This window comes from Poecilia reticulata, chromosome 18 (assembly GCF_904066995.2).
Source record: "Poecilia reticulata chromosome 18, P_reticulata-male-v2, whole genome shotgun sequence".
NCBI classification, from domain to species: domain Eukaryota; kingdom Metazoa; phylum Chordata; class Actinopteri; order Cyprinodontiformes; family Poeciliidae; genus Poecilia; species Poecilia reticulata.
In genome coordinates this window covers 5,844,073-5,859,063 of record NC_088847.1, presented here as the reverse complement: position 1 = coordinate 5,859,063, position 14,991 = coordinate 5,844,073, and the positions used below count along the sequence as shown (strand labels likewise).

Here is a 14,991-nt window from a genome sequence, read left to right as displayed (position 1 = left end):
ACCGCACGTTCTAACGTCCAGTTAGCTTGTCTTTTATTATCAAGGAAAAGAGGGAGAATGGGAAAGCAAGATGGGAGAAAAACTATTTCTGCACACAGGCAGTTTCTCAAGTAAGGAGTATTCCGGTAAATAAAAAAGCAGCTGGAAACATAATTCAATGTTAGGGAACACACAGTTAACTCCAATATACATACAGTAGGAAGCCTGAACACTTTAAATTATGAAGCAAGTTAACTACTGTAAAAGTGATAATGCATAGTTTCTAACAAAATATTTATGGTGTAACCGATTATGAAACAAGCAAATATTTGTCAAATGCAATCAAAATCATCAATAGTACATAAAATGTACTTAAAATATATTAATCTACGTTTCAGTTGCCACTGATCAAATTGAACTCTAAAATTGGGTTTCAGCTTTGGTTAATAGCTCAGTGTGTCAGCATTTTTGCAGTTTTCTGGAAGTTTCTCCCAGATCTTTGGTGCACTCACCGGCATGGTTGTTGTTGGTCAGAATAGAATGTGACTTTTAGGAAATACAAGCATTGAAAAACTGCAGCTGTGTTAGCAAACATAAACAAGCTCCAAGTGTATTAGAGCTCGTTTAAGTATGAAAAGTTTTCATCTTAGTTTTACAATGTTTTTATTGAGCTCTCGCCAGATCACATAGAAACTTATGAATAACAACTGGATCTGTTTAAAAGATCCAATTCTGTATTAACAATAAGCATTAATATCAGCATTTTGTAAAAAATGATTTCCATCCTTAACGTCTTAGTAGCCATAGCTACCAAACCTACGGAAGAAAATTAGGGCCACTGAGAAAAAGAAGTCTGCCTTTAATCTCAGAATAGATTAGAATAATAAGTAGAACAGTAAAAGTTTGAATGTTTGACCTACATTTCTCTGAAGCAAGCAGATTTTGTGTAAAAATATTTATTTTCAAAGACATGCAAAAACCAAATGGTATAGAAGGAGTATTTAAAACCAAAACAAGCTTGAAGTAAGCTTGGGATTAGATTTTTATCTAAAGTTAGATTTTGGTACATTTTTTTAAACACTCATAAAGAATAAAAAGAAAAAAATGCAACTATTTGCAGGGCACCACTCCATCCTTAAACGTTTAATGACATTTTAAAGACTATGATTGTGAGTGTTAAGACCAGTGTAGGGGTGGCCAGGTCACAACATGAAGGATCCATCCTCCTGATCTCAACAACCGACACACAAAGTTGAACAGTTGATAATTATTTATTTTAAAAAGATGTATTTTTGTTAAAGGTGTTACAAATGGAGTACTTGGCTTCAGAGTGAACTATTGCTGAAAACAAACAAAAGGAAACTACCCAAAATAGTAACAGAAACTTACCTAATAGAAAGTAAATATACCAAAGGACAAAAACTTACCGTCCTAACTAAGAAAAACATGAGAAAGCTGAGGAAACAAACGGCAGCTCACTCCTACACTCCAGAACTCCAACACAGGTGAACAAAGGAAAGCGGCGTGGTCGGTGGAGACGAGTCGAGGATGGAACACAGGAAATCCGCTTCAGCAGCTTTTATATTCATCACCTCCGGGAAGCAGCCAATTAGACGTTACCGTCGTCTTCTGGAAAGCCAATCAGGGACGGGTACCTGCACCCTCATGTTGGTATAATTAACCTTACGACGCCGGTCGTAACAGTGAGATAAGAACTGAAACTGATTTTGGTCAACCCTGAAAACTATCAGAACGTCTTTTCCACAGACCATGTGCTGGATCTCTGGCCTGGGTGTCTCTGGTGCAGCTGAAGGGAAACCACTTGGTTCACCACAGTTAGTTCCAGGTAACATTTGCAGGTTAATTAACTGCAATTGATAAACAGCAACCAACAAAACATACATTTTACAAGTCTCATCGTTCAGCTACAACAAAGATTAATGCAGAGTCGAGCGCAGAAAATGGTGAAAAAGATCATTTTAAGAAACTGTTCAGACATAAAACCAGGACAACAGGAGAATATGACGATGTGTGTTAGAAACCAAGGAGTTTATAGTATATATGTATGTATAGGTCAAATATTGTCTCTGTTGTTTGCTGGCCAGTAATGATTTGATCTATTAATTGATTAATTTAAAAAAAAGTAAATCTGAGGAACATTGACGATTCAGTGAGGATGATCATCGTATGAAATCATGTTAAATACACTATTGGGTTTGGATCACTTTTGGGTTCTTCATTATTGTGCCAGAAAGGTCTTCCTTAGGTTTAGTTTTTTATTTCTTGTCTTGTGTATTTAGTCCAGTGTTAGTTTTTCCTCTTTGCGCTCCCCTCGCAGCTGTTCAACGTTCCCCTTGTAAAGTTACCTTTCCTCGTTTTAGCTATTGTGAAGGTTACATTCTTTTATTTTGGTAACTTTCTTGTCAAGATATCTATGGTAACTGAATGCAGTTCTACCTGCCTTGGTTAACCGCAATAAACAGGTTTAGAGGGAAAACAGACAAAAAGGATAAATATCAATTTAATTTTAGCTTCAGTTGACAAGGGAATTAGGTCAGTAGCTGGGATTGAAGTTTATTTGAGTGCCTGGAAATATTTATGTTTATTGAAATGTTAATGACAGGAATTGTGCTGATGTAATGAGTTGATGAATGATGAGGATGCTTTAATACATCATCATTTAATCATCTGTTTTGACCTTTTAAAAACTCACTGGATGCTACATCCATTAACTCAACTGGATCCAGTGTCATAGTCCACTTCTCCCAGTGTCTATGGATCCATGAATCCATGAAACCATGAAGGCCGGATGTCTGTAGTTTTTGATCCGATTCTGGGGAATGTTTTGAAGGCAGAGCTAAAACCTGACGTGTTGGAGAAATCCAAGAGGGATAATGCTGCATGAACTAAGGAAAGTTTCCTCTTTAAGTGAAACAAAAGAGAAAGTGTAGACAAGGTGAGAGGGGAAAAAAGCAACTGGATGTCAGATTCAGTTTGATATTTACAAAAAAAAATCTTAATATTTAGAGTTAGAAAGAACCAGACGGTCACAGTGACTATTGTTAATCCGTCCTGAATTTTCACCAAAGATGTAAATCTGGATTAATTTAGTAATTTGAATTCAGTTTCTCTGACTGAAACAGTTGTCCTTAATTGTTTTTTTGCAGATAGTAAACATTTCATAAGTTGATCAAGCCTCTTTTAAAGGACAATAATCTTGATTCCTTAGTAATAAGTAATGACAGCCCCACGGCTAACCTGACAAGTTTAGTTAAAGATAATTGAAAAGTCAGTTGATGTCTAGTCTGTCTTGGTGATCTGGATCTCAGCGCCGCATTTGATATAGTTGATCACAACATCATAACTGATAGAATGGAAAAGCAGACAGGATTTATCTGATCCTGTGCTAAACTGGTAATTATAAAAAAAAGCAAACAAAGCAACCCGTGGGGTACCTCAGGGCTCCATTCTCAGACCACTTTTATTCAACATCTACATGGTCTTATTAGGCCACATTATAGAGCTCTATGGTATCTCTATGGTAATATCAGACCAGGGTTCCTCAGATCGTGTCTGGCAATATTTAGGCATTCCCCTGGTCCAACCCACCTGGATCAAATGGCTTAATTACACCCTCAGTGTAGGTTGAGTTCTCCTGCTAATTACCTTATTGGACTCAGGTGTGCTAATGCTGAGACACAGGAGACCAGCCCTCATGAAGAAAAAATAACCGGCCAAAATAGATCACATTACACCAGTCATTACCAACTCCGCTTCTTAATAAACGTAATTAAACAACAAAACAAAGACAAACAAACAAGTGGTGGTCTGTAAAGCCCTGAATGGTCTTGTGTCTAAAAATATTTCAGCTGCTCAAATCCCAAAGCATTAAGAGGCTTTCCTATCTATACATGTATTATCTCCCAAAAAAATTGTACTATACCTTCAATATTTTTCAAATACTTGAGTATCGTGACACAAAAATCCCCAAATAGTAGTGGAATTCATAATATGAGCGTATGATTTTTATATAAAGTGCAATGCAAGACAAGCATTATAGAAACAAATGGAGAAAAAGAACAGAAAAAGAATTTGCCACCCCCGACTCCCTCAAAATTGTTCCCCTGGGCTACTGCCGGTGAGCCCTTTCTATAGTTTGATTCAGACAATATATGATATATTTATGTTTATGTATGCATTTCTGCATATGAATGAATTCATACAAGTTGTAATGTCTTTATATATATACCCCATGAGGGACACATCAATACTTTTCTGCCATAAACATGAATGAAAACAAAACACTTCCTGTTAGCGAAAGAGCTACACAGCCACAAGAATTTGTTTAGCAAATATGCCGCATTCAATGCATGTACGAACTAATCTAACTGTGGACTATGACTCACAAACCTGCGCCACTTCTTTTTCTGTTCATTGTGGGTTTCCCTAGAAATGAAAGTGGAATAATTTATTTATTTTTATTTTTTTTAAAGAAACAGAATCCCTGTTTCGTAACATAAATATTACTGACACCTTTCCGAACATAATGTGGAGGTGATTCAGTTGTTTTGCTTATTTTTGTTTTTCCTGAAATGATCATCAAACTGGCTGACACTCCCTTTGCATACCAGCCATGTCAGGCAAGAGACAAGAATCAGTACCTTCCCCAAGTGGTTTCTAGTTTCATTTCTGCTCTGCTGTCAGAGGGAAGAGGCACCGACTTCACGGAGGCAGACAGAGCCTGAGAGACTTCTCCGAAAACGTAAGAACTTGGTACATTTTTACACCTTATAAAATACAACCTCTGATTATTTCTAATGAGGCTGGCATCAGAGTGTATATTACATTTGTCTATTTAAAAGGCTTACCTTGGCAACAGATCAGTACAGGGTTTAACTCAGGATTATGTAGTTAGGCAGTAATCACAGCTCAGTGTTAGACTAGAAGCATCAAAGGCCCAGCCTCTTTTATCTGATGTAGTTAGACTGGACTCTGTTTACTTGACAATATTTTACTACAGTTACTATGAAACCTTGTTTGGTGTGTGGTATATCTTCATTTATTTTTTTTGTAATCTGGGCTTAGAGCCAAAATAAGTGCAATCCAAAACGCAAGTTCAATAAAAAAAATAAAAAAGCAGGCTAAATAGAGTCACAGGAAAAGTGAAACATTTACTACTTCTCGTATTATCAACATAAAACATAAAGGTTCTAGCTTTTAACAGGATTCAAAATAATCTAAATCTAACCCACAAGTGGTGAAATCTATAGATCTAAAAAATATCAATTATAGCCCAATATCTGCTCCAGGCAGAGAGCCTGCTAGCTTAAGTAGCTAGCAGACACTTGGCTAAGAAAAACATCCATCCATGTGCGGTTTGTCCGCTTCTCCCTGCAGGGCTTTGGGGTAGCTGGTGAGTATCTCCAGCGGTCATTGGATTTCAGGTGGGGTCAGTTCTGGACAGATGGACAGTACTCCACAGGGCAACACAGAGACACAGGATACAAACTACAGAGACCGATGAAGCTAACTGTCATGTCTTTAGACAGTAGAGGAAGATGGAGGACCAGGAGAGAACATGAAGAACTTCCTGCTACAATGCAGCAAATTATATTCTATGTGCAAAAAATTATAACTTAAGCCATAAGCAAACCTTAGGATAGATCTTTTCTTAAAGCAGAGGGCTCCTAAGAAAACCAAAAAAGTTCACTTCATCCTTTTCTGGTTTCTAAACAAGATGTCAAAATAATATTTCTCTGCCTGGAGCAGATATTAGGCTATAATTGATATTTTTTAGATCTATAGATTTCACCGCTTGTGCGTTAGATTTAGATTATTTTGAATCCTGTTAAAAGCTAGAACCATTATGTTTTATGTTGATAATACGAGAAGTAGTAAATGTTTCACTTTCTTTTCCTGTGACTCTATTTATAATATCGTAGCAAAATGCTATTTATCATAGCAATTTATCATGCTACGATAAATTGGCCCAGATTTTTTCTGATTGGTGAATCAGAAAAAATGTGAAGCCAATGTTATCCACTGGTCTTATTTACCTTGCCAACGGTCTAAAAGACAACTACTGTCCTCTTCTATGAGAGAAGTTTAATTGCTAGCCCCGCCCACCAGGTCATGTTTTTATGTCTACAGTTAACAGTCGTCGCCCCACTGTTGACAACTCAGTGACTGTCTTTCTATATGCAGCAACATTTTAGACAAAAAAATAAAAAAAATCAGCATCGGCCAAAATCGGAATCGGCAGGTCAGGCTTTTTAAAAATCGGCGATTGGACAGAAATCTGCAATTGGTGCACCCCTAGTAAAAACTTTACACAATTTGTAAATAAACATAAAGCTCATCATCAGGTTTATTTATAGTGATTCTAGGCTTTTCTGTGTGTCCAAAATCTGGAACATTTCTTAAATAGTTCAATTTCATTACCTAAATTTAAGAAGAAACCCTTACATTGCTGTGTGATGAAATAAATATGAGTTGCTAACTTCATGCTTGTTAACATTCTTGATTTTTACCTGCCAGCTACTGTAGCTCCATAGAAACAAAATAGAAAGACAAAATAAGCAGGAAGCTGAAATCACTGAGCAACTGCTCTCTAAGTGAGAAGACATTGTTTTTACACGTTTTATGTCAGAAGGACTGACAAAGCAGGAAATACTCAACTTACCTGTATGTGAGACAGAATCAACTGACTTTTTTGAAACATGCGTCGAGGCAACATTTTTTTGTGAATTGTCATGGAATCAACAAACTGAATTTAATAGAAAACTTCTCTGTAATCAAGTTAAAGATTGTTGATGAGTGTGGCCCACAGGCAGAGCTCTTTGTAAGCACAAATTATATAATATTAAAGGTTAATAGAGATTTTTTTTTCAGTGTTTATGAGTAATGGCTTCCTTTCCTGTAGAACAATCTCATATCACTGAGTTTGTTGAAAAGTCATTTTAGTCCAGGATTGGAGGAACATCTAGGCCTCTAAACTTGAATAATATACACTTTACTATATTGTTTTCTGCTATGCATGTAAGAAAACCATATAAAACACCTGATAATTTAATTAGTAAAGTTCAAGAACTTTTTCTGTGATGTTTTGGTTTTTGTATGGATAAGATTTCTGCTGAACACTTGAAATTTGCAAGTGCAAAACTTTGTCCTCTGGTCATCATTTCTTTTACGGGATCCTTTGGTCATGGGATTCTATCAAATTTCATTTTATCTGTTATGTTAGTACTGTCATAAATGACGTAGCTGTTTAAACAAACAGTAGAGTTAATTATCGACTTAAAGCTCTATTGAGTATTCCATCCAAGGTCTTAAAAGAGACCATATCAAACAAAATGGGATGGACTTTCCTTGAACTTCTACATCCAAATATGGGAAAAGAGTAGAAATTAGATCAAGAGGGTTGATCAAACTAGCAAGACGTAACTTAGCTCTGATATTCTCTCTCTGCTATGCTAGCTGCTTTATTACAAGAACGCTTCCAAATGAAAATATCAACATAAAAACACTTTGGTACATTCAGAAATATACTATGTTCAATAATTCAGAATCTGCCAGTATTCGGTTTTCTTCATTTTGAATAAGCTTCTAAGGTCTTCTACACAGATAACAGGGTCTTAATAAAAACAAATATCTCAATCACATTGATTTAAAAAGTAATATTATACACAGGATCGCTTTCAGAAAAGTTAAATCCACATGTGATGTTTTAAACATGTCAAACCCATAGAGGGCAGTGTAGTGCAAAACTAAAACCTGTAAAAGCTGTCAATCAGATTGCTTCAAAAGAAGCACAACTTATTGTTAGAGATTAAATATAGTGCCTGGTGCATTTGCGTGGACAGATATATAGGTTGAACTACTTTTACTTAGCATATTAAAATCTAAAATAATAATAATAAGACACAAGATAATGTTGATTGGGAATCATATCAAAGTAAGTATGTAGCTATATTAGAGTATTATTTATCACAGACTAATGTGTGGGATACTGATTGTACACATGCAGACACAATTAGAGTTTTCTCAAATCTCCACTTTGGTTGCAGTTTTCATAAGTAATCGTTTTTAGTGATATAAAACACTTTTCATGTGGATGAAAGGCCAAAACGCATAAAAATGTATTCTTTCCCCCCAGATATCCGGCTATGTGTGGACTGAGCCTGACTCAGAAACAAAGTTCCTATTGAGAACAGGTAAAAACAAAATTATTGAAGCAATATCTGTTGTAATGATGTTTTACTTTGCAGTTTCACAAATCTCGCATGTCTTTCATCTACAGGTGAACAAGGCAAAAATGTCCAGAAAAACAGCACTGCCCACATCTGCAGGCAAAAAGCTTTTTTCAGAAGAAATCAGAGATTTCTTTACTGTTCTGGATGTCATTTATGCAGATCAGTTTGAAGAAGAGACCATAGACCAAGAAACTGCTGAACAAGCAGAAAAGAAGTTTCTCAGAGGAGCACCAGCTGAATGGTTAAACTTTCACATCAGTGATCTGGCTGAGTCAAATGGCACGGGATCTTCATTAATCAAAAGAGATGGGTATAAAAGACTTGTGCAGCAGATTCACAAACGGAGAAACTACATCGGAACACCAACAGTTAAACTGCTTCACCAGCAAGGATGTGGGGGAACCACACTGGCCATGCAAGTATTATGGGACATGAGAAAAACCCTCAGATGCGCTGCCTTAATGGGTTCCCCTCTGGAGTGCACAAAGATTGCAAAGGAAGTTGTTCACCTTTTTACTGGAGGCAGCAAAGATGATCTCAACACTGTGCTGCTCTTGATAAATGAAGAGTTCACTTTGGAGCATCTTCAGGACAGCATCATGGCAGAGATCGAAGAACAGCAGATAGATGTTGATATTCCTGTGGTAATTTTATTCATCTGTGTGAGAAGTGACCACGCCGTACTCAAAATCGAACACTACAGAGAACAAGAGGGCTTCATGAAGGGTCATGACACTGACTGTGTCATCCTCAAAAGAACCCTCTCAGACACTGAAAAGGAAGAACTGAATACCAAGAAGGAAGAGCTCAGACGAAAATATGGAGCCAAAGCCTCCCAGTTCCATGGTTTCAACATACTACACAGTAATTTCTCACGGGATTATATCCAAGAAGCATGTGCTGTCCTTAACACGGTTGGAAGGAAAAAGAAACCCTTGAAGACACAACTTTTTTCCTTCCTGTCCTTGCTGAATGCCTATGTACCAGGCTCCTATCTACTAGAGTCTGACTGCTTAGACTTCCTCAGACATGACAACTCCCTGGAGGGCGACATCTCACTGGTGACCCGAATGCAGCCTTTCAGTCATCTCATTATCTCTTTTCAACATCACAAAAGGTATGAGAACAGAATCCGGATGGCTCATCCAATGATTGCAAAGCATTGCACTGAACTACTGGCTATTGCAGGAGTGCCCAGAAGTGACACGGCGAGAAACTTCTTGCTCCGATTTTGTCCAGATGAGGTTTCTCCATGTTTGCTTGGCTTCATCAAGGACTTGCTGACAAAACGAGAGCATAAAAAGGATGGGTCGATCGAAGATTCGGATCTGGAGAAATTTTCTACTCTGATTTTGCACATTAACGAGATAGAAGATAAAAACCAGAGTGCATCGGTTCTCAAGGTTGCATCAAAGAAGTTTGATAAGAACTCTTTGTTCCCCCAGGCACTTGCCAGGCTTTGTTATGGAGAACTTGAAGACTTCAAAGAGGCTGAATTTTGGGCAAAAGAGGCAATAAAACGTGACCCCAAAAAATCTGTTATTGCTGACACGTTGGGCCAAGTTCATAAAAACCATCTGAGGAACAAAAAGCTTTCAATTGAACCAAGAGAACTGTTGCAGTTGGCCCAGAAGGCCATTGAAGCTTTTGAGCATGAAGAAAAACTTGCTGAAGAGGAACACAGGAAAAGTTTGACAGAAGATGAGAAATCTAAAGTCATGTGGGGTTTAAACACCAGAGGGCAGTTTGGTTTCCTGCAGGTCTGTAACATTCTCTTTGAGCTACTCGTCATCCAAAATGAGACTTGGAAGGACGTGCTTACAAAGAATGTGCAGATGGGCTCCGTCCTGGAATCACTTGGAGACAAACAACTCGTTAGGTTCAGGGACCTCATAGAGAATCTCAGGGAGAAAGTTGAGAAAAAAATGGAATTCTTTGACACCTTCCTCACTTATTCACAGTCTGTCCTGAGAAAAGACAAAGCTTATGTTTCTAGAGAAGCTTCAGCATGCTACAAAAAGTATGTTGGAGATTCTGTCCCTGAACACAATGACAGACTCCAACAGACCTTCCAAAAACTGAAGCAGAAACTGGCCATCACCTCTGCTGGGGTCCTCTCATGTCTAGACCGAACATGCACCTCACACATTGAATATATCATAGAGTGGTGGAGGGAAATTTCACAAGGAAAAAACTCCACTACTGATGCTTTTGTCAACTTTATACTTGCAAAGATCATGCTTTCAAACAAAAACAAGGCAATATCCAGTTATGATTATAAACATGATTTAAAACTAAGAAAGCCACCGTCCTCTGTCACACAAGCAGAATATCACCTTCTCTCTCTGCTTCTGTCTTGGCCTACAAATGATGAAGACAAACCAGTTCCCGATCTCTATCAGTTAATAAAAAGTGCAAGTCATGCTTATGAGCGAGAATACAAGGCGATGTATAGATCAAGATACCTCCGACCTCTGTTTTTTCTTGGACCAGGCGTAAGCTTGAACAGATTTGTTCACCGACGGGTTCTTGAGATCTTGTGGACCAAAGATGCACTGCAAGAATCAAACACAAACTGGAAGAATGAGAGTATCTTCAGAGATTCCATAGTTGAAGAGCGCCTTCTCAAAGTTGAAGGAGTGGTGCAAAACTACAGAGTCTATGCAAGATTCAGAGACACCGAAATTGAGGTAGACGCAAACCGAAGGGATTGTCTCTGCAGATCAGGTCATGTCTCCTTCTACATTGGATTTACCATCAAAGGTCCAGTAGCCTTCAGCATTCGGAGAAGAGAACTGGTCACAGAGGGTAAGAAAACTACTCACTACAAAGAAAATACTACATATTTCTTTACATTGTAGTGTGATGGTATTTACAAGACCTACATGCATTAGTATCTCAGAGTTGACCCTTTAAAAATTGTCAAAGTAGATATGTTGCTCTGGCACTTAATTTGTGGGCAGGGTCCCAGGGTCACACAACTTTTGTTTAGTTTGAAGAAACTAATTGCCACTTTGTCTCGTTTAGTTCTGGAGTAAAAGCAGGTCTCTGAAGACCTGAGGGGTCTAGATGATTCTGACAAGGAACTCAGAAATGCATTTAGACTCCAAACCGTTTACTGCTTTAAAGACAAATAGAAGAGTTTCTAAATCGACCCTTTGATATCACCAATCAATACAGTGATTTAAGTACTTGTTTGATGTTATCCATTTTTCTAGATTTGGTCAGGATAAGTATTTTGCTTTACAGACATCTTCATAGAAAGTATTACAACATACTAAAAATAAGAGCATCTGTTTTTCTTTGTCTAGTATCTCGTATCATGAGACATTAATGTCATGATCTGTGGTGTTTAGCCATATTGAATCTATTTGACCCCTCCCACTTTTGTGGCAAGAAATGATGGTTCTTCCACCATTTCTATCAGACTATGGGGATAATCTGAACCATCCACTCACTGCTACCATGGACACACTGACCCATTGAGTCTAATGGACTAGGGTTACGCGTTGGCTTCTAAAATTGTGTGTCATCAGCGTACATATGGAAGTAAAGCCATTACATTGACTGCAGCTGAAGGTGGTGGCTCAGGGGTCACCACACACATACAAATATGGACTGACCAGGAAACATGCTTCACCTGAGCTCTATGGAGAATCACCAAGAGGACGGTGAGACACACAAGAGCCAACAATCCATAATAGATGGAGGCTGCGATTATTTCAAGAGAAAAACAGGTTGATGCAGTGGTTCATGCTAAAGGAGACTCAACCAACCAACACTGTTCAACACACAGTATTTCGCAGAAGGTTAACTACTTGCTTTTGTTGAAAATGTGTAATTTATTTTATGCAATATTGATAGTATCTGAGAAAATTGAATGTAGGTCTGGTTATAAGCCATAATCAAAACAACCAAACATGATTCAAACATATTCCAGTGTTAATAATAAATCCATTCAAAATTGAATTTCCCTTTTGAACAGAGTTACTGAAAAGTTAACTTTTTGATATTTTAATTTATTGATATCCAGATGCATGTTCTGTATGCAAAGTTTTTGCTTTTTAAAAAAATACATACAGTATATATATTTACCATCAGTTCTGAGTTTTTCCTTGTTCTTCATTTTAGGAAACCAAAAAATAAAAAGCCCTGATCACGTAGATGGTAAGAAAATACCATTTGTTCCAACTTTAACTGCTTTTCAAGTGCATTTGTGATGCTAAGACTACAATAATCACTAACATTTGCTCTCCTTATAATTGTGTCCTTCTGAAGAAGTGTTTATATTGTTGTATGATTGCAGCACGCAGCAATGGAATGACTGAAACAGGACAGAAGCAAGGTGCTGATGTGGTCTAGTTAAAGACCAGAGATGAGGCTGAGAGGACTGTAGCGGGGCCGAAGTCCGAAATCGGTGAATGAATGGACACAAAGTTAGAAAGAAGAGCGTGAATACATTTCACTGTTACTTTACATGACACTGCGATGACGTCTTTTAAAGATGGTTATGTAATTCACTGAGTTTTGTATTGTTTATGATTTGTTGTTTTGTGAAATAATTACTCAAAAAGATGTCATAATTTACCTTACATGGAAGACTGTTGTTTTGGGTCTTGGAGGATTTTCTTAAATGTATTTTTTTTTTTATTACAACAGAGAAAAAAAAGAGGTACTAACATTTTTATTTTGTCCTAATATTATTTCCCAAATACATCTACTATTTTATCAAATGTTCAGTATTACTATTAATTGAATTTTCTTCTTGTATTGAGCCATGCCTTTTTTTATATACGTGCAAAATTAGTGCAAATCTTTGTTATATCTTTGTCTTCTGTTTCATTTAGATTTTTTGCTACATCAAGCTCGTAAACTTGTGTAATGACATTAACATGTTTTCTGACACATAAAGCCAAAAACACCTCTATCCATAAAAATGAAAGCAGAACTTTTAATCATGTAAACACTATTCATTTCTTCCATGAAAAAGTAAACATTTCTCCAGACACTTGAGCAGCAGGTCAGATGTGTTGCTACTGTTTACGCTCATTAAAACAGATTCATTTCTCCTGGAGAGAAAGTCATTTAAAACACTCATTTGATGTATGCCTTTAATATGTGACAGTACACTAATAAAGTATGAAAAATAACTGATTTTCTGTTTATCTTACAAATGTGATTAAAGATAATTGATCACTAAAGCACACAATCAACCTTCTATGGTTGATTGTTTGCAGTGATTCATGCAAAAGGAGATTCAACCAACCAACACTGTTCAACACAGTGTCACACTCACACAATTACACTTATAACCGGAGTTCCCACAGGACTCAGTTTTTGACTGAAGTAAAACAGTACAATAATAAAGTCAAAGAGCTTCAAACCTCTTGAAAAACCTTGAGAGAGACTCAAAAGTGCAGGTTGAGAAGATTGAGGCAGAAAAAAGGCGAGTGATGTCTCCAATCACAGCATAAAATTTGAAGTTTGAAAAGCATCAAAGTGAAGTGAAGAAACTTGAGTCTGAGGTGTCCCGAAAGATCAATGAAATCGGCATGAAGAATAGTGAGATTCTGAGAGAAAAAGACAAGTACAGCCTTCTTGAGGCCAAGGTAAAAACTCTGGAAAAGCAGTTGAAAGAGGCAGGGAAGGAAAAAAAGTATTGAAAAGAAACTTCCAAAAACTCCAATGAAGGAAGCCATAGATAAAACAAAGCAAATGTTTAATGCAAGGATCAATTTATCTTCAGGCATGTTAGCTGTGGAAAAAACAGCAAAACAGAGAATTAAAAGAGCGTCTGATGAAAAAAGAACACCAGGTGAGTAAACTCATGGAGCAGCAGGCTGAGACCTCCGAGCTCTTAGCCTAACAACAACAGAGAGAGACTGAGGCTGTGAAAAAATGTTTGCCCACACAGAATCTGAGTGGAGAGACCTGAAGACAGAAAATAGAGCCTTAAATCACCAGATAAAGGTATTATTCGAAAACAGGGAGAGGGATCAAAAACACATTAAAGAAATCACCGACCAAGTGCTTCATTTGACACAATTGTACCCCAAAGAGAAAATGGATCAGAATTTGAAGGAATCCAAAACGAGCAAAGAGGCAAAGGTAAAATATGATGTTACTTTGGAAGGACCTAAAGATTACAGCAAAGGTCAAACACAAACCAACCATCAACAAGTCAGAGTTTGATCACTGATCCAGGAAAAAAACCTTCAGCTACCCAAAACACAATCAATATGTAATCGAAGAATTCTGGTTCTACGTGAAGGCAAGATAGAGCCAACATTTAAAGAAGACCACCTTACAACAAAAGAAAAGAAACAGCTGAAGCCATCACCCCCTAGCAAAGGGAGGCCTGAAAGGCCTTTTACACCTTTTACTTTTACACTGGCAGGCAGGAAGGTTTTTCCTCAGGGAAATTGAGTGGAGAAAACCAGGACACGATGGAGGGATTATGTTTCTCAGCTGATCTGGGAACTCCTGGACCAAATGGATGGGGAAAGGGAAATCTGGGCTTCCTTACTTAGGCTGCTACCCCTGTGATCCGAAGTGGATGGAGAAAGCGGAAGAAGATGGATGGATGGATGGATGGATGGATGGATGGATGGATGGATGGATGGATGGATGGATGGATGGATGGATGGATGGATGGATGGATGGATGGATGGATGGATGGATGGATGGATGGATGGATGGATGGATGGATGGATGGATGGATGGATAGTTCCAATCATTAAATAATAACGTCCGCACAGAC

The 14,991-nt window shown here is 37.6% G+C and overlaps 2 protein-coding genes across 3 annotated transcripts in view; one reads left to right on the top strand and one right to left on the bottom strand.

Annotated features, from left to right (window-relative positions):
* The first annotated feature begins 4,583 nt into the window (after positions 1–4,583).
* LOC103472733 (sterile alpha motif domain-containing protein 9-like) lies at positions 4,584–13,381 on the top strand. 2 transcript variants are annotated; one of them, XM_081599064.1, is made up of 5 exons: positions 4,584–4,741; positions 8,135–8,192; positions 8,279–11,039; positions 12,363–12,398; positions 12,538–13,381. In XM_081599064.1, exons 3-5 carry the CDS (start codon positions 8,294–8,296, stop codon positions 12,591–12,593), a joined length of 2,838 nt encoding a protein of 945 aa, XP_081455190.1. In that variant the 5' UTR covers positions 4,584–4,741; positions 8,135–8,192; positions 8,279–8,293; the 3' UTR covers positions 12,594–13,381. The 2 variants fall into 2 exon arrangements, with proteins under 2 accessions (XP_081455190.1, XP_081455189.1); XM_081599063.1 differs by having other exon boundaries at positions 8,135–11,039.
* mrpl48 (mitochondrial ribosomal protein L48) overlaps positions 13,157–14,991 on the bottom strand; it is a 64,971-nt gene continuing 63,136 nt past the window's right edge. Inside the window, exon 9 of the mRNA XM_017307437.2 lies at positions 13,157–13,986. The gene's annotated coding sequence lies outside the window, so the exon portion shown is untranslated. The remainder of the gene's footprint in view (positions 13,987–14,991) is intronic.

What these genes read in the sequence shown, in the direction of transcription:
- LOC103472733 (XM_081599063.1), top strand. Translation starts at nt 8,228, where the DNA reads ATGATGTTTTACTTTGCAGTTTCACAAATCTCGCATGTCTTTCATCTA. An exon ending in AAGAGAACTGGTCACAGAGG is followed by an intron (nt 11,040 to 12,362) that starts GTAAGAAAACTA and finishes TCTTCATTTTAG; the next exon opens with GAAACCAAAAAATAAAAAGC. An exon ending in AAGCCCTGATCACGTAGATG is followed by an intron (nt 12,399 to 12,537) that starts GTAAGAAAATAC and finishes GTATGATTGCAG; the next exon opens with CACGCAGCAATGGAATGACT.